The sequence below is a fragment of the Xiphophorus maculatus genome, chromosome 5 (assembly GCF_002775205.1).
Source record: "Xiphophorus maculatus strain JP 163 A chromosome 5, X_maculatus-5.0-male, whole genome shotgun sequence".
Classification (NCBI taxonomy): domain Eukaryota; kingdom Metazoa; phylum Chordata; class Actinopteri; order Cyprinodontiformes; family Poeciliidae; genus Xiphophorus; species Xiphophorus maculatus.
In genome coordinates this window covers 22,512,614-22,536,020 of record NC_036447.1, presented here as the reverse complement: position 1 = coordinate 22,536,020, position 23,407 = coordinate 22,512,614, and the positions used below count along the sequence as shown (strand labels likewise).

The 23,407-nt window shown below is 39.8% G+C and overlaps 2 protein-coding genes across 3 annotated transcripts; both read right to left on the bottom strand.

Annotated features, from left to right (window-relative positions):
- Positions 1 to 392: 392 nt before the first annotated feature.
- On the bottom strand, positions 393 to 14,859 carry LOC102236167 (DENN domain-containing protein 1B-like). 2 transcript variants are annotated; one of them, XM_005805099.2, is made up of 23 exons: positions 14,694 to 14,859; positions 14,204 to 14,268; positions 11,313 to 11,356; positions 10,815 to 10,864; positions 10,586 to 10,705; positions 9,824 to 9,893; positions 9,657 to 9,737; positions 9,497 to 9,562; positions 8,601 to 8,654; positions 8,113 to 8,223; positions 7,750 to 7,850; positions 7,319 to 7,364; positions 7,111 to 7,212; positions 6,858 to 6,983; positions 6,654 to 6,755; positions 5,200 to 5,290; positions 4,560 to 4,600; positions 4,433 to 4,483; positions 4,293 to 4,340; positions 4,102 to 4,209; positions 3,875 to 3,948; positions 2,854 to 3,073; positions 393 to 2,773 (listed from the first exon to the last, which is right to left on the bottom strand). In XM_005805099.2, exons 1-23 carry the CDS (start codon positions 14,708 to 14,710, stop codon positions 1,814 to 1,816), a joined length of 2,748 nt encoding a protein of 915 aa, XP_005805156.1. In that variant the 5' UTR covers positions 14,711 to 14,859; the 3' UTR covers positions 393 to 1,813. The 2 variants fall into 2 exon arrangements, with proteins under 2 accessions (XP_005805156.1, XP_023190445.1); XM_023334677.1 differs by lacking the exon at positions 9,497 to 9,562.
- Positions 14,860 to 15,531: 672 nt separating this feature from the next.
- On the bottom strand, positions 15,532 to 20,528 carry LOC102226155 (tubulin beta-4B chain-like). The gene is made up of 5 exons (XM_005805061.2): positions 20,293 to 20,528; positions 18,646 to 18,754; positions 18,442 to 18,552; positions 17,458 to 17,702; positions 15,532 to 17,384 (listed from the first exon to the last, which is right to left on the bottom strand). The coding sequence occupies exons 1-5, from the start codon at positions 20,347 to 20,349 to the stop codon at positions 16,572 to 16,574; spliced, it is 1,335 nt and encodes a 444-aa protein (XP_005805118.1). The 5' UTR covers positions 20,350 to 20,528; the 3' UTR covers positions 15,532 to 16,571.
- Positions 20,529 to 23,407: the final 2,879 nt, after the last annotated feature.

The following is a 23,407-nucleotide window of genomic DNA, read 5'->3' as shown; positions in this document are numbered from 1 at the left end:
TGGATGCTCTCTGCTCCAAAATGTTTTCAGATCATGTAAACACTTTCTTTCATCCTGGGTGAAAACAAATGGACTGATTGAACAATCGGAGCATTCTGTCACTTGTTTCACAGAGGGAAGAGAAGTGGAGAGTTTGCTAACAATTTTCCTATTTAAACACTACTCAGTTTTTCTACCACTGAAATATGAGCTACAGTGTATTTTGTATTTAAATGCACATTAAAATATTTTTTATGTTTTGCATATTAGTTTTCCTAAGATACTAACTGGAATGCACGAACAAGTGTGCACACATGGAGGGTAAGGTGTCTGATTAAAACCACTGTGTGCAAATTAATTATTCCTTTTCCTTTTTGCTTGGTCAAAAAAAAACTTTCAATGGACACATTTTGTTTATTAAAGCTATTTATTCAAATTCTGTGAGAACAGTCCACAAAACTGTAAAGGTCATTTTTCAAAATGTCAGTTTGTGCATGAAAGAAACTAATGTTCAACAAATCTAAATACTCTTTGTGTTTATAATAAATGGCAGTTTCACATTTAAGTTAAAAAAATAGAAAACAGTGCTTTTAAAGGGATAGGCTCATTTTTTTTTATTATTTTGACTTGCGGTTCTTGTGCCATTATCACTAATAGTTTCCTTACCTGTAATAAAACGATCAGATGGACTTGTGTATGCACCAATGCAGCATTGGTGAATATTAACAGTCAACATTTGCACAAAAGACTTCTTACTTCTGCTATAGAGCCATGCAGACTGAGGCTAAATGGTGAGGCCACATCCTTCCTCTAGCCCACTTAGAGGAAGGACATGGCTGATTGGTTCTACTGTTAATCTATCATGTCTTTTTACAGGTAAGGAAATGTTTGCTAAAAAGTTCACAGAACTTGACTCAAAAAATCCAAGCGAGCCTTTCAGCCCAGTGGTTCTCAATCCTGATCCACACTGTCCTCCGTGTCCCAGATGTGTCTTATTTGGCAAACCTGATTCAAATTACAGCATTACCTCCTCACCTCCCCGGTGAGATGTTCTGGGCACCAGGAGGAGACCCAGAGGAACACCTAGGACTAAATGATTCTCAGATGACCATGGAGCACCTTGTACTTCTCTGTTTAGGTTGCTGCCCCTGGCAATCCAATCCCAGATTAAGCAGATTTGGATGGATGTGGGAACAGGGACAATGAGTGCTGAGGAACAGGATGAAGAACCACTGCATTAGCCCGTCTGGTATATGACTTTAAAACGTCACTTAAGTGTCAATGTATGTTGCTTGGAAAGAATGAGGTGATGGATTTTCTTTCCCCTAAATGTCAAACAGTTCAAGCAATTTAAAAAAGAAATGGAAAACAGAAGCAATGGGGACAGAGATCCTAGCAACCACTGGAACCAGCAACTTCCAACCTGAGAGTTTAACGGTTCAATGAATGCCATAAATATTTTTTTTTTCTTTTTGAGTTAATGATGCTGCGTTAGTTTGATCCTGAGCCCTTTCTAAAACCAAAAATATTTCCTATTTCCTTCATCTTCAATAAAGCTAATGGACCTGCTTCTTAGCTTAGCAAAGAGATACTTTGGCTATTTGTTTGCATGAAACCTGGTGTTATTGATGCCTCTTGGACACAGGTTTTCAGACGTTTCCCTGTCACGTCCATCTGGAAGAATGGACGTATATACAGCCGCCAGAACGTACTGGCGGACGTATATATCCTTTCTGTCCTTGGAGCATCTTGGAATCCCATTGAGCTGGAAAGTGCTGATGGGAAGAAGGATGTTTGGGTTTCCATCTAAACCAGTGAAAACTGAGCTGTTACATCAAGCTTCAAATCTCTTCTTCAGTTCAGACACTTTGACCGGAGGGCGGTCTTCTTCCTCGGACGCCTCTGCGTTTTTGTTTGTGTCTAAGTCACACGGAGTCTGTACCTTTTCCCTGCATCGCAATGCAGACTCGGCAGAGTTCTTAGAAATGGACTTGAACTGAAATCCCTGCTGGCTGTATGGCTGACACTGGAAGCGTGCTACAGCGGAAAGCACTTTGGGAGGAGGTGAGGTCACGCGGGCCCCCTGCTCCTCCTTCTTTGGGGTTTTATCACTCTCTTTCTCCTCAGATGGAGGCAGTTTAGACTCAGCAGTAACATCATCGGGCTCTGGTGGGACTGTAGCGTCACTCTGTGGCTTTTCCACCGAACTCAACAGCGGATCTTCTCTGTTTACACACTTTAAGTTCAATGTGTCTGTAGAATCATTATTTGTATCCTTCTGAGTTTCTTTAATTTCTTCTTTCGCCTCATTTTCTTGCGTGTTATTCGTTTTCCCTTCTTCCTCTTGTAACACAGCTACCTCCTCGCTCTGAATTCCCTCATCTTTCCTTTCATCCTTTATTCTTTCGTCGTCTTTTCCTTCAGTCATTTCTTGCGAGCTTTCCCCAAAGCTTGCTATGTTTTCGTGATCTTCTTTACTTTGCTCCTCTTCGATCTTCACTTCCTTAAAGTTATCGCTGTTGGTTATTTCCTGCCTCTCATTTATTTCTCCATCAGTTTCTCTCTGTTTTTCTAGGACCTCCCTTTGTTTCGCTTCGTGCTCGGTGACCTCACTTGCCACCAGGAGACATTCTGCTCCCTCCTCCTCCGGCATGCTGGTGTCCAGGCCGTGCCAGTCCGAGTCCTCCGTTCGATCTGAAAGCTCCTCTGTGGTCTCCAGATTCCAGCTGTGCAGGCTGCCGCTGCCGCTGATGGACAGAGACAGGCTCTCCTGGCTGGGGTTGCCTGGACCACGCTAACAACCACATAAAAGAGAGTTAGAACTGATTTCCAAGTAGATGTTTGGGAGTGTTGATCGTTTCCTTACTGATTTACCTTAATGATATAGTCATGGCTGTCTGGTCCAAACAAATCCAGGCTGCGAGTGCCATACAACAGGCCTCGGTCGTGGGAGCTGCGCGAGCTAAGAGTGTCAAAGATCTCCCCTAGGAGATCCATCTCCTCTGAGTCACATAACGGTGAATCAACTTCGTCTTCTTCTTCTTCCTTCAGAATCTCGGAGTCAGGCTGTCCAGCGGGCCTCGAGCTCTCCTCGCTGAGAATGAAAAAAATAACATCGATGAAACTAATTAGAAGTTAGAAATAGTAATATTATAATATAAATGTGCATAGTAGGTGTACAGCTGTTCAAATGCTTCATCTACTGCATTGGGAAATTATTGTAATCAGTCGGGGGGTTTTTTATTCTTGATTTCCAGAGACAGTATTCTAAGTTATTTTATGTGTGGCTTCGTTAAACAGAGCAACAGACTGTCGTGTTTCTAATCATAAAGTGGAAACAAAACCTAAAAAAGGGAAGAGATAAAAAACTAGTTTCCCTGTGTATATGTCAGAGACGTCAGCAGTTAGTCCTCATTTGGCCATGTCATCTTTTACTTTTGGCCCATTTTGTGGGATTGCTATGATCAATGCATGTTCCCTACATCCACATATGTTGTTTATTTGAAGAAAAAAACACATCTCTTAAAAAATATAACCTAAGATTCTCAATGGACTTCCTGGTTGGGCTCTTTTTACTGCTCTGCTCTTTCAGTGTCCAATGTCCTGACATTTCAAAATAACATCACAAACATTGGTATTAAACTGTATTTATGTTTTAAAGAGCAGAAACTTGCTGAAAAACAGTAAAATAATAATAATAAAAAAATTAATTTAAACATGGCTGCAACAGGCTTTCATACTCATTTTGCAATAAAAAATAAATGAAACCTATCTTCCACTTTTGACAAAATAAAGCCTTTTAATCCTAGGTTTGGCCCTTGGCTGGAGAACTTTAAAACTGGGGACAGTTTGAGGAGACCATACTGTGAAAATGATGTACAAGTTTATTTCCCACCTGTCCCAGAGATCTTCGGTGTCCTTTGTGATTTCCCTGTCTCTGAATTTCTGCGCAGGTCGGCGAGGTCGTGACTAATGGAGCAGAAGGCCAAGACCAGAAAAAGAAAATATAACAAAAACAGTTGGAAGGCGGCACAAACGGGCCTGTTTACCTTGTACACGTTTCACTTGATTCAGATGCGGATTTGTTTGCTGGAAACAAAAAAAAAAAAGCTACAGTCTTACTTTTCCAAAGTGTTGTGTGATCGGCAGGCGGCTCTGTAAGCTGTCAGACTGGACCCGGCGGTGTGACATCGATCCGGCCCTCTGGAGGTTGAGATCCTGATGGTGGACCTGCACAACACAGTGAAGTAAGCAAGAGAAGCCAGCAGCATTCGGGTGAATCAAAGCGTTTACCTACATGAACACGAGCCTACCTTGTGAATCAGCAAGTTTTTCAAACCAGATTTGGTAAGACCTTTAGTCTGTTAGAGACAACAATGAAAAGTTAGGTGGCACCCGCAACACAAAGCTGTCCTCCCTCAACCACAGTCACTTAATGTCTGTCTGGACTCACCTTCATATTTGCTTTGGTCTTCATGTTCAGGATTAGAGCGCCGCCCCCTTTCTGTTAGAGGCACAAAGACATTAATGTTAGACTTTTCAGGCCAATAAGGAAAACAGATATAGTCAAATGAACTTACCTTTAAATTGCCAACTAACTGCTGATAAGATTTGCCTCTTCCTACAAAAAAGAAAAAAAAATCCAAAAGAAAGAGTTTTAATTCAACAACATGAGAAAGATATATTCACATGAAAGGGAAGTCCCAATCTGACATCTAGTATTGACTTGTTGTCCCATTGATGGCTTCTTTAAATGGTAGGTATTGGATTCAGTGATTAATCTGTTAATTAAGCTCCTAATCCCTACAGCTGCTGTTCTGTGTGTGGTTTTGCCATTTTAACCACCAGATCGTCCAAATATATTACGTATCAACAACAAGTCATATCAAACAGAGATGCTAGCGCTAACGTTGCAATTCAGCTTGGCATGAACAAAATCATTAGAAGGGGCATAACTTAGGTTTACAAAAACTATTGACTAGATCAAGTCAAATGGTCAAAATATCTGTCAAAAAATATACACTCCATCATCCAGCATATCACTGACGAGTAATTTAAAAATCATAAAATGTAGTGTACTATTTTACCACAAAAGGAGATACATGTTATTGATTTTATGAAAGCATCAGATTAGGTGATTGCAAAAGAATTGTTCTTAAATTACTAAAAAATAAAAATGAAAAATCTGTCCTGCGACATCCTTAAGACATACAGACACACCTGCTGTTGTTTCACACTTTGTTATCTCTTCCTCAAAAAGGTCATCTGGTCCTTTTCCTTTGTTAAGAGCATCCAAGCGGTCATCAATGAACTGAAACAAACAAGTGGAGAAACAGCTTTGAAACCAACGTAAACACCCATATTTGAATCATTTTGAACAATTAGCCTTGCTAGCCTGTATGGATTATGAAAACCTGCCTCAGTATTTATTTCTAACAGTTTAGTCCAAAATTATTCATTCATACTCATTTAGGAATTTAGATTTAAAGCAATTGTTTAACTTTACCACCATGTTTCTTCAGGCTGGAAGTAATATTAATATTTTGAAATTGACCAAAATAAGATTTTTCCAAGGAATCTAAAGATTAGGGTGATGACAAGAGGCATTCCACCCTAAAAGATAAATCTTTAAAATACCAGTGGAGACCTGCAAAAAGCTCTTCAGGATTTATATGAAGAATTTGATAGTTGGACTTCCAATAAATGTTTTTTTCACAGACTATTTAAATCATTCTCAACTTTCATTTTCAACAAAATGCAAAAAAAAGAAACAAATTGTGTGTTTTTCAATTATTGAAAATTAGTACTGCTTTTATCTCGTTAGAGATTCCTGTCTCATTTATAAACAAAATACTTGGTTGAATTTAAATATTTAAGACCTAAATATGCCTGAGGCATGACTAATGCTGAGTTTAAGTGAAAAGAAATACTAAATCCTGAGCACTTTTCAAAGAGTTATTTTATCTTGTTCACTCAGGCGCAAAATGTGTGTCTAGACTTTGAAATAGGTATGTGACAAATTAATTTATAATATTTTATATTGATTAAACGTACAAAATAATTCAAAGTGGAGATATCTCATACCTCTTTCTTTAAATTAAATACTTACCATTTTCTTAGCATTCTCTCTCTAGATTTCTCCACTGAAGTAATCTTAATACTGTTTTGGTTACAAAAACGTTGAAGTCTAATAGTAAAAATAAGTGGGTTTTCCTTTTAAAAACTTTTAATAATTATTGAAGATCTTAGTTGACAACGAGTAATTTAATTTAAAAACGATTTTTGTTTATTTATTCTACATGTCTGTCATGAATTGTGTTCCGGAGATGCTCTGCTGCTTGTCAAATTAGATTCCCCGACATATTTAGTGAAATTCCACTGGATGTCCAGTAGGTGGCATTGTTTGGGATGACACCAAAAGTTCACTTTCCTGCCTTATATGCGACCGAACCCCTTGCATGCACAGGCACTCAAATTATCCACTGTGGTGAACGCAGTGCACACAGTATTTCTAAAGCTTAATACAGTTTAGATTGGCTCACATATGAATAAACAAATTTCCATTAACTCCTGAGACAGAGTCACATAATCTCATCATTTAACCAACTGCAAAATTTTGTTGTGTTTTTCACTTTAAGCCTCGGGAAACATGCTCAGCAGAGGTCGTTGTGTACCTGTTTGAAGAATTGCAAGTGAATGGCGCTTTGCAGGAACTGCTTCATACTGGTAGACTTGTGATCCAAAAAAACCTCTTCACAGAAATAAATGTCACCTTCCTGTGAAGAGAGACGTATATAGAATGAGCCCCAAACACAATTCTATAATTACAAGGACCACATTGGTGTTAAGTTTCCAGCAAACCGTAGCGACTGACAGACCTTGTCGCCCTGCAGGGCGTCCTTGTAGCCTCCAAACAGCAGAGCTTGAGCCTTCAGGAAAGCTCGAGAAACACCACAGCCAGGAGACACTGCCTGCCGCTTTAAACAGACCTTCAGGCCAGACATCTGAGCACATAAATGCAAGAAACCTGCTGATATCTGCCAAATGTTATCAATGAAACAACTGGCATGCTCAACTAACACAAAGCAACTCGCTGAAATTACAAAGACCTAAACGAATATGTGTTTTTACCACATCTGCAGGTATCTTCTTAAGGTCATCAAAGGGGGTTTCCAGAGTGTTTGTATCAACGTTCAGAATTACCACTTCCTCCAACCCACGACTCCTCACTCTCTAATGGATGGAAATACATTGTCGAGAAGACAGCCAGAAAGAATAAACTTGATCAACTTGCGAATAAAGCTGGTGGGGAATGTGAGCGACTCGGTTGGTGCGGTACCTCTGAAAGACTGGTGTGGACTCCAATCAGATAAGGCATGGGCGCACTGTAACCGCAAAAAGAAAGAAACCCCAAACACATTATTTTCTGTTTGTACACTGCAAAACCACAACATCTTGCCAAGTATTTTCTGTTTAGTTTCTACCGCAAATATTTTAGGAATATTGAAAGAAGACAAAACTAACTTACAAGAAGCTTTTTAGCAAGATGCAGGATCTTGTTTTAAATATACTACTGTATATTCACTGGCAGATTATGTCACTTAAGATTTTGTGTTTTTGCAGTGTACGTGTAGGCGGATCAGTGCGCTAGTGTTGGGGTTTGGATGGATGGATGGATGGATGGATGGATGGATGGATGGATGGATGGATGGATGGATGGATGGATGGATGGATGGATGGATGGATGGATGGATGGACTTGACTTCTCACCAGCAGTAGTCGAGTAGATGTGGTGGCAGGACAGGTATGAAGATGTGCTGCCAGTACATCGGGTATAAAACAGCACTGAGAGCATGTACGCAAGATGTTAGCTGCACACACAAAATGGAGGAGAACTTTTAGGTATGCATGCATGCTTATCTACTTCACATGTGATCAACAAGTATAGAGAGTCATATTTGTCACAAAATGAAGCAATGACACTTTAGTGGTGTTTAAATTTATGTTTAGAAATGGTCTAATCACACCTCTAAAATAAGTCGTGTTTGAGGTATGGGTTTAAAGTATGACCAGGCTGTTGCAGATATGTTAATTTTATGCAACAAAAAGGGGAAATGAAAACGTGCGTCTTACTGTGCTGAGTTTGCTGGCGAAGATGAGGATCCGCCTCTCGAACAGCATGCTGGCATAGAGCTGGAGGAGATTCCCGACATCTACGGCTACTATCAGCTCAGTCAGGTTTCTCTAGCAAAGCCAAAGAAACGAGGTGTGTTTGTGTTTTGTTCAGGTATTTATGTCCCTAGAAATTTCTGACATTTGATCAAATTACAATCACAAACTTTGATGGATTTCTTTGGGATTTTAAGAGACAGCCCAACACAAAGTAGTGCAAAACCCTGAACTGGAAAAACATGAACAGTTCAAAATTGCTCATGAATGAGTGTCACAAAAGTGGGGTATACATTTATATATTTATCTTTAGCCTCGCCGAGTTGAGGCTTGCAGAAGCACCAGGACTTTTGGAGTAAGTCTCTGTCAGATTTGCACATCTAAAGTCTAAAAGGTTTTGCAAAACAGCTCAAACTCAGTCACAGCTAATTAACTTAAGCAACCATACTCACATTTTCAGGAATAGAAGGAAGACTTTTTGGATCTGGAGCAATAAAGTATGGAATCTGTCCAGAAAAAAAGAAAAACAACAACCATAAAGCCACAGTAAGAAAAAGGGAGAACAATAGAAAGGATGTACTTTTTTTCCAGCATCGTGGATGTAGTCTAACATCTTGGTGCATATGTGAATAAAAGGCTGCAAGGTAACATTGTCCATTTTTATTCCAAAATTATCAGCCCAATAATTGTGCTTTTGAGCAATTTTCTCAAAAGCAGCAATTTTCTCTTTCACAGCTTTGAGTCAAATATCTGTTTTTGTACCATTAACATCGTCTGCTCCTGTAAAAGTCTAACAGTGCACCATACATATCTTGTTAAACTTCTCATCATTGGTTGAAAAGTCTGCATTCAGACTGAAGAAACTGTATTTATGCTGCAATAAAAACTACATCAACATTTAATTGCATGCTGTGACATAGATGCGAAACATGAGAGTTATTTAAGTTAGGGGTTAATTTGTAGGTGTGTTGAATTAGAAATGCGCACTTGCTGGTCCTGGAGATGGCTTTGTCATTTTGGAATGAAACTCAAACACAAAAACAAAAACAAAGATGATACAACAAGCTGTAGTTTGGAGCCAAATGGAGTAAATTCTCAGACGATGACTTCTCAGACAAACCATTTCCATGATGAGGTATTAGGCTCGGCTTTTAAACAGGCTGTAGATCACAATGAAAGCTAGCTAGTGTTAACTGTGTTAGGTTCAGCATAGACATGTCATCTCTTAGAGGGGTGAGTCAACAGAGTTTTAGTTAAGCTGAAGTCATCAAGCACAGCCAGCCAGCGTTAGTCTGTACAAGCCTGGCTGGATCTGCCTCTGGGCCACATGGACTCCTGTGGCACTCACCCCCTCTGGTCCCTTTGTGTGTCCAACAGTACGGGACACCTCAGTGCTCACCAAAAGCTGCTCTCCCTCAGGAAAGAAACACAACACGCAAACCACTGACAGAACACGTTCAAACTCAAGTGTGACTCCCGGGTTCTCGTTGGCTAGTTAAGAGATTTACCATCTGCAGGGTGACGGATCCGGGAGTCAGCGGTATGGACTGCTTGTAGAGCGTCGCCAGGAGCGCTTTGATCTCATTGATCTGTTGAAGAGGTGGTTCATATTCATGCGACGCTCATGCAACAGTATGGAGAGAGTAGAGGTTAGAGGTCAGGAACTAGAACTCACCTGTCCTTTCGCGAGGTAATCGGCCAAATTGTTGAGAAGTTTGTAGAACACCTCAAACCACGGGAGGTAACTGAAATTGATACAGGATGAAATCATCTTTTGAAAAGAAAGTGACTATATCTAATAATTTGTAAAATATCGAATGAAATAATCACAGTTTTTTAGAAACTTTTTCACAAATTAACACATTTTAATTGATCACATTTATGCTTTCAATTTTACCCCCACCTGTCTCTACCCGCAAAAAAACCCAAACGACACATTGCAAACACTAAGATTTCAGCGATTTAAAAAAAAAAAGAAAATACATGAACACTTGCTATGAATATTAAAGACAATGACATCCATAAAAAATATGTAATGTTAAGCCTCTTTGGTGAGTCCAATGGACACAGGTGGAACAATTTATTTACAAAAGCCTCTGCATAAAAAAAAGAGAAAAAAAGTGACACTTCCTGATTAAGATAATATTCCCCATAAAATTTTAGCTTGAATTTATAAGATGGGGAATAACATAAACCTTTTGATTTTTTCTTCTGAAGAATAAAAGATACATTTTATTGTAGAAACTGGCAATTTGAGTTGTTAAAATTCAGAAAATTCATTTATATTTGTTACTTATGGTAAGGTACGAAGTTAATAATGGGATGCAAAGAAAATTTATATTTACATGGCAATCTTTCAAATAACATGTCATTTTTTGTGTCCAAAAGACACAGGTGGAGCACAAAATAAAGATTAAACATGCAGACAAAAGCATACCTGAGAATGCAAAGGCACGTCTGTGTGCTGTTGGTGAGGCGACAGAAACCAAAGCGCTGGCATCCCTCAAGGTCAGTCAAAACAAAAGTAAAGTGCTGCACAGCCACCCCATCCCTCTGTCTGAGCAGACGAGCGTGGTGAGAGGAGGACATTTAGATCAAGTTAACCAGGCGGGGAGGTGTGACCAGGCATGCAGCGAAAACCCAGACACTTCCCAGTTTATACTCACCTTTGGATGTCATATGGGAAGCAGAACCTGGGCAAAGTTTGACTGGATTCCTGGAAAATAAGCAATTAATGAGCAAAATAAGGAGCGAGAGACACAAACAAAGACGGTTATGTTAAAGTACAAGAGCTTCATGAGCTCACGTCAACTTTGAAAGCTATTTCAGGTTTATGGTGTTACACGCTGAGCAATGTAGACATCGTCTCCATCGTAAACAATTAGTGAAAGGTAAAAAAGAATGTTCACATGTCAATAAATGGTTGAAACATTGTTGGTTTTGATCAAATGGATTTAAAAAGCCTGACTTTTGGTTTCTGTTTTAGCCTAAATTTGAACAAGACTTGTGGGTTAAAGTTCAATTTATTCCCTCCCCGACTTAAATAAGGTCAGTGCTTAAAAAGCCACACAAAATATGTCCAGTGTTTGAAGACTAAAGTCGAGCTACTGTGATCATTTTAAAAATATTCCCAACAACGCATTCCCTGGAGCAGCAGAGGCTACCTCGTCCCTGAAGTCTTCTGGAAACTGAAACTTTACTCCAGGATCTGCAAAATTAAAACAAAAAAAAAAAGTTATGAAAATGAATGAACAAACTGCATCACACAAAGGCATTTCAATCAGTTAAATTTTCAGCAAAAAGCTAATTCAGTTCAGACACAAACATTCTATAGATACAGTTATATATGTTTTTTTATAACTTGCATTTTTCTTTCAGCTAAACATATGGTGATGTACTGTAGAGCATATGCACTCAATATTTAGTAAGGGCTCCTTTTCCATTAATTACTGCATCAATGCAGAGTAGCACCGAGACAATTCCCATGTTGAGATGTTCAGAAAACCCTGCAGTGCATCAACACTGGTCTTGTTTGCATTGTTAGGTTTGGTATCTCTCACCGTCTTCTTTTAGGTCACAAAAACGCATCTAGATTCTGTGAAACTAAAGACCGCAGAGAATAATAATAAAAAAGGTGTTTTCATGAAGTCATACCTGAACTTATAGGAATTAACCAAGTCTAATAATAACTCAACCAACTACCGGCTCAAAACATCACCAGAATAAAGGATGTCCTGTCAAAACAGAATCCAAAACAACTGCTGCACGCTGTTATTGTCAATAGGTTTGACGATTGTACTGGTGTTTATGCTTGTTTGTACAAAAAATAAAAAATAAAAAATGAGCAAGCTGGTGCATCTTATCCAACATGCTGCTGCCAGAGTCCTGACCAACACCAGGAACATGGATCATACCACACCAGTCCTTAAGTGACTGCACTGTCTCCCTTATTGTAAAATAATAGAAATATTGTTGATGGTCTACAAGTCACTGCATGGTCTTGGTCATAAATGCACTTCAGTGTTGCTAGTGAAATATGAACCAAGTAAACCCTTCAGGTTGTCAATGACCTGTTTACTCCTCATTTCCAGGAACCAGAACCAAATCAGGTGAGGCAGCATTTAGTCAGGCCTTTCCTTTGAATAAGGACTCAAACTATCACTGTTTACTGCAGCCAAACAGAAAAGTTAAGAGATTTATTTTAATCATTTTTAATTAGCTTACCTATGGGAATTCAAATTTCCTTCCCGTTATGTGATTATCTGTCATTAGTTTGTGTTTTAAACTCTATCCCCTTTTTATTTCTGTGACTCATTTTAATTACCCTATATGTGAATGGTGCTACAAAAGATATTGACAGTATTCCAGAGATCATCCATGGGGTTTATGTCAGCTAGGTTTACAACCCAATCCAGCACAGTGATGCTCATTAAAGAAATCATCCCAAGCACATTGATGACACAGAGACCTGCTGGAAAATAAAATGAGCATTTCTGTAGAGATTGTCGGCAAAGAGAAGCACAGACTTCTCCAATATTTCTTGGTAAACAGTTGTGAATCAACACAAACAAAAGGCACGACTCCCTGAATCATCACTGACTGTGGAAACGTCACAGTGGACCTCAAGCAGCTTGAATTCCGACTCTCTTTTTTTCTAATTGAAAAGCAAGATACACATTCATTTACTTTAATTAAGAAATGTTTTGGGCCACTGAGGTACAGAGTTGTCATTTTTCATTATCCCTGGTTCAGGATTGACATCACATAAGAAATGCATCTTCCTTCTCCTGGATACATACACGTGTGTCTGTTGTAGCTCTTGAAGCACTGCGGTCCAAACCTCAAGGAAATCCCCCAGAACTCTTGAATGGGCTTTTCTTCTGAACCCTACTGATGCTGTTTTTAACCTGTTGCTTGTGCATCTGTTTATGCCATGCTTTCCTCCTAATTAACTCTACAGGGTGTCAAGGACTTCAGCTGATCAATTGTCAGGTCTTCCCTCTGACTGCCATGGCCATAACTTCACATTTCAGTATTAAAAATTTCTGTATTTCTACTGGACTAATTTTTTAACTTTGGACTATCATTAGCTGTAACATATCATGATTAGAGTTAAAATAAATAAACACTTGAAATATGTTATCTTGAGTGTAATCAGTCATTATAGAAGTTTCACTTTTCAAATTTCTGACTGAAATAATATAAACTTAATCGTATCAATAATTCATTGGGACACACATCTACTGTGGCCAAATTAAAAAAAGCATTAGTGATTTTACTAGACAAAAAATGTTTAAAAATGATTATGTGAAATCTCATCTGGTCAGCTTTCAGCTCTCACAGAGAGTTAACAGGATGCTCTCCTTGGGTTTACTTGTGACTAAAAAGGCTTTGTGGTTTTCTTCTGATCACATGACAGGAAGAATGTGTGACTGTCAGAACAACACAAACAGCTTCACACATAGAAAGTTTAGATATTTTATTTTCTCCCAATTCACATGTACCGATATTATTTTATGTTCAAGTCCGCTTTCAAAACGCCGGTGTAATGACTGAGTCATGACTCACAGACTGTGCAATTCAGTTTGTGCAATCCATTGAGTCATGCTGAAATAAAACAAGTCCAAGATACGTAGAGTGACAGAAAAACATTTGATGAGTAACTTCATTGTTGTAGACAAAATACCAGTGTCAGTTTATATGTATATATGTATTACAAAGGGAATTTTGTGAATAAAATCACAATGTAAGCGTCCAAAACAATAAAAACAGATCAAATCAAATGGTCAAATTTTACCTATGTCTTCTACTAGTAAAATAAATCTGAGATTTTTAGGATTGAAGCTTCACCAAATGGACACAGATGTTACATGAGATTTAATGTTATATATTTAGAAGTAGAGACCACGAACCCACAATCTTCTGTGTTCTCAGCGTACTTTAACAATTGATGTAGAAGATGATGAACATAAGCAGTGCTCCGAACAGAGCCAAACATGTGTGAATCGTTGTGGTTGGGTGTGTGTGCTGATCCAGAAGCTACAACTGTCCTCACCTTTGTCTCTGGCTACAGGGCATGTTGCTTCAAAGAACCAGTTGAAGGTTCGCTCGGGGTTTTGTCTGACAGGAAGCACATGAACACCAAACGTGTGAGATTTCTGTTAGAGTTTGACATGTGTGTTCACATTAAATCAGAAATTAATAATCATACAAAAAAGTAGGTAGACTTTTACTCCAAACTGAATCTGATTGCGAGCAATATAAAATATCTGTGTTGTCACAAGCAAATATATGTTTTTCTGCTCATAATAGGCTTAATATACAGATAAATTAATGTCCAATTTAGTAAATAAAATCTGCTTAATAGAGGCATTAGAATAAGTCCACTGTTATGTCTGTGGCAGCAAATACAAGGGCAGAAGAGTTGCTGCATTAAACTTCCTGTGCTGTTTTGTGAGAGGAAGTTAATGAAAACCACAAGAACTGAGTGAGAGGCAGAGAGAAAATGATGGAGGTCGACAAAAATCATAAGTGAACTAACTTACTTCAGTCTGGAGCCCATCCTGCCCGAATGTGACTGTTTCCATGTGTTTGTCCTGGAGGAGATGAAGGTCCTCGGTGCTCGGCTAGACGAGTGCCATAGCTCTGATGAGGCACCGTTACAGATTAGGGCAGACCGCCAGCAGAAGCAGCAGTCTGCTCAGTCAGCGCCAGAGTGACAAAACACTTCCTGATCTATCTGAATATGTTCTTGTCAATGTGTAAATGACGTGCGTTATGAGACAGCCTCTGAGATGTGAACTTCTCCTAATTCATTGTTATTTTGTGTTTAAATTTTAAAGTGCTCATAAGAACGAAAGATGACATCTTCCTCAAAATTAAAATGACCCACTTAGCTAGTATCTCCTGCTGTTTGTGTGGTGAATCTCTAAATAACAGAACAGCTCAGAGTATGGAGGCTTAATGAAGTTTTAGAGTTCTGACATCAGTAGATCCGTCAGTGAGAATCCGGTTTTACTTGATTTGTGCAGTCACGCACGCTTATGTTAGTTAACGCGTCATTATTGAGAACTGTTGACTAGGTTTCCCCGCTATTGTTCAAATAAATAAAAGCTAGATAAACACTGCGTGTACACCAGCTGCAAAGAGGCAAAACAATCCACATCCTGATCAAAAAGGCACTTTGCACACAGACCCTTTGCTGCCCCCTTGTGTCACTCGAAGGCATCTGAAAAGTAGAAGTCTCCATTTTGACCAGGTTTTTTGTCATCCAAGATGAAAACTGAAAGGGAATCCAAACAAAGGCAATTTAACAATAAATCAAAAACATTTGGTGAAAAATATCCGAACCTCAAGCTACAGAAATGATCCCACAGACAAAGACTTGTTTAATAATATATTTATTTCAACCAATGTCAAATCAGACAAGTGATCAAACTGGGCCCAGTGTGAAAGATTATCTGGCGATAATGACAATGAACAAAATGCTAATGACAAAAAATCACTTGTACACGTCTTTGGCTAAGTTCACACAGCAGGCAAATGTGACCCAAATCCGCAGTTTTTCACCCATGTGCGACTCAACGTCCGACTTTTTCACAGCTGTCTCAACGGCCCAATTCCGATCTATTCAACCTCAAAAAAGCCAATCTGTGCCACTTCCATATGTGTCCGATTGTTTCAAAGGATTTGCAGTCTGAACAGTCATGTCGCATTTAATCCTACATTTACATCATTGATGTGAGACATGTGTCATAACTCTGCACCAGATGCAAACAACGGCTGAAAATAATGATTATGACATAAGTTTGTATCAAGAAAGCACATCACAATCCCACCACTCCTGGCTCTGACTCAACATCCAAACAGACTTCGCTACAGACTTTGCAATCGATGATCCGCCAAAGGCCATCGCTGTTAGTTGCACTTTCTTTTTATTGGTATCTTGTTATGATACTGTTGATTCCTATTACTGAATAAGCCTTAAGATCGATAAATACACTATTACTTCAGTAAAGAGTGCGCTGCTGCATGACGTCAGCGTTTTTCTGAGCAATGGGCTCGCTTTGGGGTCATACACGTTCACATTGTGCCATCGCATTTAATTAGTATGAACAGCCGCACAAAAAAATTTGTATTTCAGCAAAAAAATCAGAATTGAGCATCACGACCTGCTGTGTGAATGCAGCCTTTGTTACCGCTACAAAGGTCAGCTATGTTCTTAGTGTGTGAATCCTACTCTGCCAGAAGAAGAAAAAAGGTGAAGACTAGACACAGAAGAGGCAGGGAACAGATGACACAAATAAGAGAGCAGGAAAAGGACAAGACAGGAAGGAAAAGTAAAAACTAAAAGAAAAGATCAGAGTAGGACTTGGCTAAACGGATGGATGAGTGCCAATAAGAAATATGAGTGACTGTTAGCCTTAGGCGACTTCCTCCTCTCCTTCCTCCTCGAACTCTCCCTCCTCGGCTGTGGCGTCCTGGTATTGCTGGTACTCGGACACCAAGTCGTTCATGTTGCTCTCTGCCTCAGTGAACTCCATCTCATCCATGCCCTCTCCGGTGTACCAGTGGAGGAAGGCCTTGCGCCGGAACATGGCGGTGAACTGCTCGGAGATGCGCTTGAACAGCTCCTGGATGGCCGTGCTGTTGCCGATGAAGGTGGCAGCCATCTTGAGCCCGCGGGGTGGGATGTCGCACACGGCTGTCTTGACGTTGTTGGGGATCCACTCCACGAAGTAGCTGCTGTTTTTGTTCTGCACGTTCAGCATTTGCTCATCCACTTCCTTCATGGACATGCGCCCTCGGAAGACGGCGGCCACGGTCAGGTAGCGGCCGTGGCGGGGGTCGCAGGCTGCCATCATGTTCTTGGCGTCGAACATCTGCTGAGTGAGTTCGGGCACGGAAAGAGCTCTGTACTGCTGGCTGCCCCTGCTGGTGAGTGGAGCGAAGCCGGGCATGAAGAAGTGCAGACGAGGGAAGGGTACCATGTTGACCGCTAGTTTGCGGAGGTCGGCGTTGAGCTGGCCGGGGAACCGCAGGCAAGTCGTCACCCCGCTCATGGTGGCAGAAACCAGATGGTTGAGGTCTCCGTAAGTGGGTGTGGTGAGTTTGAGGGTGCGGAAGCAGATGTCGTATAGGGCCTCGTTGTCAATGCAGTAGGTCTCATCAGTGTTCTCAACCAGCTGGTGCACAGAGAGGGTAGCGTTGTAGGGCTCCACAACAGTGTCTGACACCTGCGCAAAGGACACTCAAGTTCAGGGTGGAAACTAAAATATACCAAGAAGTAAACTGTCACAATCATCATACCTTGGGAGAAGGCACCACACTGAAGGTGTTCATGATACGGTCGGGGTACTCCTCCCGAATTTTGCTGATGAGCAGGGTTCCCATGCCGGAGCCGGTACCCCCACCCAGGGAGTGTGTGAGCTGGAAGCCCTGAAGGCAGTCGCAGCTCTCGGCCTCCTTCCTCACAACGTCCAGGACTGAGTCCACCAACTCAGCTCCCTCTGTGTAGTGGCCCTTTGCCCAGTTGTTACCTGCTCCACTCTGGCCTGTAATGTCAGGGTTATAGTGCTGAACTGTTGCTACGACAACATACTTTGCAATACGGGCACAAGCTCTTGCGATATTAAAACACCACAATATTTTCGGGAAAAAAGAAAATAGTGCTTTCTCAAATGATGTTCATATTGATCTGTTTTGTGTATGCGACACCGAGCTCAAAACACTGAAAGTTGAGTCAGCGCAACCAGTCACAAGAAAGCACATCAGCCCGACTGCCACAGGTGTGTGGTGTCTGCCCTGGTGGAGAAGAAATGGGGCTAGATGTCCAACTACCTCATCAAACTTGCTAGCATCCATTCAGATTGTGGGAAATGAAGGAATTTGTCATGAGAAATGTAGGTAATTGGAACGCTCGACTATGAAATCTGAACCACCTGCGAACAGTCCGCAGTGTCCACACGACTCCGGCTACACACAGAATGTGGGAGCCTTTATTTTGAAGTATAAAATAATTTGTCCCCAAAAGAAAAACAGGGATATTTCTGTTTTCTTAAAAGTCGAGTCTTGCTTCTATGAACCAAATATTGCATATCATCTTGTAAGGTCAGTGTTTTGCTACATGCCTCCACTTTATGTTTTATCTGTGTTTTTAACCATTTGGGATTTCAATTATCTCCCAATTTAATACTAATCCCATATAAATTCTGTCTTGCTTTGTCATGCATTATAAAAAATAGTTTTGATTTTGATAAGAGTAAATTAAAGTGCACGCTCTGAGTTACATACCAAAGACAAAGTTGTCTGGCCTGAAGATCTGTCCGAAAGGGCCAGAGCGGACAGAGTCCATCGTGCCAGGCTCCAGATCTACTAAGATGGCCCTTGGCACGTACTTTCCACCTGGAACAGATATGCTATTTGTTTTTTTTTCTGAGGGAAAAATATAGTTTCTAAAGAGAGTTTAAATACCGAGACAAAATCACAAAATCAAACCTGAAGCCTCATTGTAGTAGACGTTGATCCTATCCAGCTGCAGATCGCTGTCCCCATGGTAGGTTCCAGTCGGATCAATGCCATGCTCATCACTGATCACCTCCCAGAACTTCAAACAGATAGGTATGAGAGATTAGTTACAATGAGATGAATATGTCAATAAAAATATAAATCCTGAACGCACAGGGTGCAATAAATTACTGCACATCCCATCATGCTTAAAGAAACCATGTTACTACCGGTGAGTTTACATCTTCTCTAATAACTTTAACCTTTATTCAATACTTCAGGTTGCATGTACAAGAATCAGTGTTTATAACAAGTACAAAAAACAAAAACTATATGGAATAATAATTATGCAACACAAAGGCTTCAAAATTAAAGTTTTTTATCTGATTTTCCAGAAACGAATTTCTCTTTTCAAAACAGATCCAAATAATGTGTACGCATAAACAAATCATCTTGATTATGAGCCAGATTTTTGAGTTTGCTCTGATTGTTCACGATGACAGTGACAATAATACTGCCATTCGAACGGTGGAGCCAAACACACAAATCTCGAGCAAAAGAGAAAATGTTTTCTTTTTAACAAATATACAGTTGAGAAATATCACCCGACAACAAGAACACAAAACCGATGAAAACCACTTTTTTCCCTCCAATGAATATATGAGTGAAATGTTGTAGTTCAACTGAGCTTATGAGTATGAATATGGGCATATTAGTTTTCACCACCAAGCAGCTCACCTTTACAGATGTGAGAGACGTATTTAAACCTTAAAAATGCAATTATAAAGTTGATTCAGTCTAACCTCTTAAAATGCTGAACATAAATAGAAGATTGTTCTTCATACAAATCATCTTTGTAAAATATGCATATTTTTTATTTGTATTTATTTAGTTCATCCATCGCAATGTAAATTGACAGACATAATTCATCCCAGAATTTCAGAATTAGATATTTCATCTTCACACACGATCTTATAATCTCTCAGATTATATGGTTTGTGTTTAACATTCAAGTCTTTTGCAAACATTCATATTTTTAAATATAATGGTGAACTTACTAATATAAAGAACGACCCATAATTTATAAAGCTTAATAATAAAAATAAAAAAAAACAAGCGAATGATATCAAGGTGACATTTTTTGATATTTGCGTGTCTCCATCGTTCCAGTGCATTCCGTGTCTGAGCCACACCCCTCTGTCTGTGGTTACACGCGCGCACACGGTCGCACGCCCACGCATATCAATTATTACAATATTTCATATTTTAATTTAAAAGTTAACGTGGACATCTTCCCCACAAACACGATCTCCACTTGCCGTGTCGAGTACAGCAGTCGCCCATTCACCGGGCTTCATGTGACAGCAGCGGGGACGTCTCGGTTTGCCACCGCCCATCCTGAAGGATGCTATTGTGCGCCGCCTTCACGGCTCTCCTGTGCGCGACACTTTCCTCTCCGCTATGTTTGACCTACTTAGTGTTTCCTGGGGACAGCGTGCTGTCTTACCAGCTGCCATGTCACGACCAGCAGCAGCCGGCGTGTATTTATTACATTTTAAAAAAACAAACCACGGCTGCCACAGTTAACAGGTAGATAACCCTCCCCAAAGGTTCGTTGGCTCTTCTCTCTCTCCCTACCTTCGCTCCAATCTGGTTCCCGCACTGCCCGGCCTGAAGATGCACAATCTCACGCATGTTGTCGCTGCTGCGTTGCGGGGAGTATGCAAACTGATGGAGAAACGAAGGAAGGTGGGAAGAAAAACAAAAGCTTAAAGGTTTTTTTTTTTTTTTTTTAGCGACTCGGTTCTGTCGAGTAGGGAGTCTGGCTGAATGGCGGAGGGGTTTGTAACTGGGTTATAAGCTCCCTTGTCTCGCCCTTCCCATCCTACCGCGGCTGCGCTGTTCCTGCCTGTGCTGCAGAATTACGTCATCTCCATGGCAACGAAAACTGGGCACAGCCGGTGCAAATGGCCTGTCTAAACCGGCCGGCTTGACGAGAGCAGGAAAGCGAAGAGACTAATCTTTGTTGGAATGACATGTTAAAAAAAACAACAATGGCGTTATATTGCATAATACGGACATTGTAATTTTCCAGTTTAGAGCTTGAGACACATTTCTCAGTGGAGTGGTCTAAATATGTCCGCTCTATTTGAATGCACAACCCTTCTCCCACCTCCAAGCGCACACACACCCGTAATGCGTTCAAAATGTATTTAATGTCCACAATGTTAGCTTTGGCTTTGAAGAGAATGCTGCTTTTCATTATTCCATATTTAGCCTGTTAATTTGTTTGACTTGTTGCCCATGGAGACAGGATGTTTGACAACAGAAGCTGGAAGGAAGTCAGGGTGATGATATGGAAATGGCACGCATTCCTCACTCACCCCGCATTTTCATGCAGTAGACCGTTTTCAAAAGACAGCTTCAAACATTACTTAAGAGAACAGAGAACAAAGGTGACCTCTCAGAAGTAGCATGCAGTTGGAAACATTATGCATGTACTATAAAAAAAATGACTTATTTTTGCACAATCTAAATCAAACCAAACTTTTACTGTCCTTAGGTCATTTAGAAAAAAATTGTTTCCTTGTATGACATAGTGGGAAAAATGAAATAATAATAGTAAAAAAAAATATGAGCCAAAGTATAAAGAAGATTTCCACAAGTCTGATTCATCTTACTGGTCCGAGATTACAGATGCCAGTTAATCTCGTCAAACAATTCAGTGCAAACATGAGTCACAAGGTGTAAGACGGTTTATTAAGGTGTTTGAGCAAAAAAGGCAATTTAAAAAAAATCTAACTTACTTTTTCTTAAATAGATTAAAAAGTTTAGAAATGGATTCCACCAAATGTATTTTACACTTGAACTAGTGATAACTTTGTACATTTATGTAAGAACAAACTGTGAAATTGAGTAATTTACAGCTCCGTAGCTATTATTAAAGTCACAAAGCAGCATTCTACGTTTTGTTTTGAGCCTCTACAAATCTGGGCTGCACAAGTGGGAACTTGTTAGCACCTGCAGCAAGAAGATCCTAACTTGGCTTTTTCTGCATAGAGTTTGCATGTTCTTCACGCCCGTGGATGCATGAGAGGTGATTTTATCTTTTTAAATTTCCCATAAGAGTCCTCATGTAAGAGCATGGTTGTTTGTCCTGCGTGTCTCCGGATAGGTCGCTGATCTATTAAAGGGCAAGAAAAAGACAAACAGACATGGAAAACTGACTCTAATACTGAACACTGATTTAGGTCGGCCAGAAGTGTTTGGACTGAGACAAAGCAAGAAGGGTATCCACCACGCATGCTTGGGGAGAACATGCCACCTCCGTGCAGAAAGGCTCCAGCCCGGGTGCAAACACAGAACAATCTTGCTGCATTAGTCTTTAAAAATAGGCCTCTGAAACGTGGTGGTTTTAGCTTGTTTCTCTCTTACTAGTTACTGGACATATAATATGGTAGCTGGTTTTCAAACTTTTAATTATATTTGATTTCTATTTGATTCCAAAATGTATCTAGAGATAAATGAAAGTCAGAGAGATATGCAACAAAGCATAAATATCCGTCTGCATTTATTCGTCCTCCTCTTCAGTTTCTAACTAAAGTTCTTAAATCTTTCTTGGCAGCATTTTTATTGAAACGTTTTGGACAAAGAAAACATTTTGTGTTTGAAAAGCTCAACTTTGGCACTTTTCAGCAACACTTAAAAGTTAATATTGACATTGTAAAATATTACAAACAAAAATTACCACTAAAGACAGCCAGCGTTTTTTTTTTTATATATCTATACTCATACCGTAGTTTGAAAGGCGTAGCTTGAGAGGATTGGGATTGAAGGGAAAGTGCATGGTTGGTGTCAGACTTGAGTGCTGTCCTTACCTCAAATGGCCTTGGACCAAATCCATGACACCCACAGTTCAATAACTGCCTGAAAACTATTGAAACGAAGCCAACAGGGCAATAAACATCAACTGGTGGAGACTTTTGATTTCCTGTCTTTGAATATGTACTAGTCTATCATGTTGGTCACTATTAAAATTACACACTTATACATATAACTATCTGTCTGTCTATCTATCTATACATACTGTATTCCTTCTTAACTAAAGTTACTAAAAATTGTACAGCTATTTTTTAACACATTAAAAAAGCTGGATAGATGTTTGCCTTGACCAGGTTCTTCTGAGATGAAATAACAAAATAACAAGACCATAAAATATCATTTTAAAACATTTCCCAGTTTGTCATGCAACTAGAATACAATAGAAAGCATCTTTTGTTGTCCCACTGTGGGGGTAGCTGAGTATATACTCAACTATACTTGGATAGTTATTAAAATGTGCATACTAGAATAAAAGAAATGCTCAATTCAGAAGAATAATTTAAGAAAAAGAATTATGCAATGTGCATATATGTGCATAAGAAGCAGCACCACGTTACTTACAAGAAAATAAAAGAGACAGTGCCAATAAAAGGGACAAAACTACAAACAGTTGGGACGATTAGTAAGTTTGATATTTTTGGGAGCAGAGATGGTTATAATGACATTCAGTTGCAGTAAAGAAGGATCTGAAATAACGGTACTTTGTGCTCCTAGGATGCAGCAGTCTGTCTCTGAAGGAGCTTTCCAGTTCTGCAACAGCTTCATGCACAGACTGGGAGACATTGCCTAGCAGTGGTGTTAATTTAGCTAGAGTTGTTCTGTCTACCATCACCTGCTGGGTCGAGGGGCAGCCTAGGACAGAGCTGGCCTT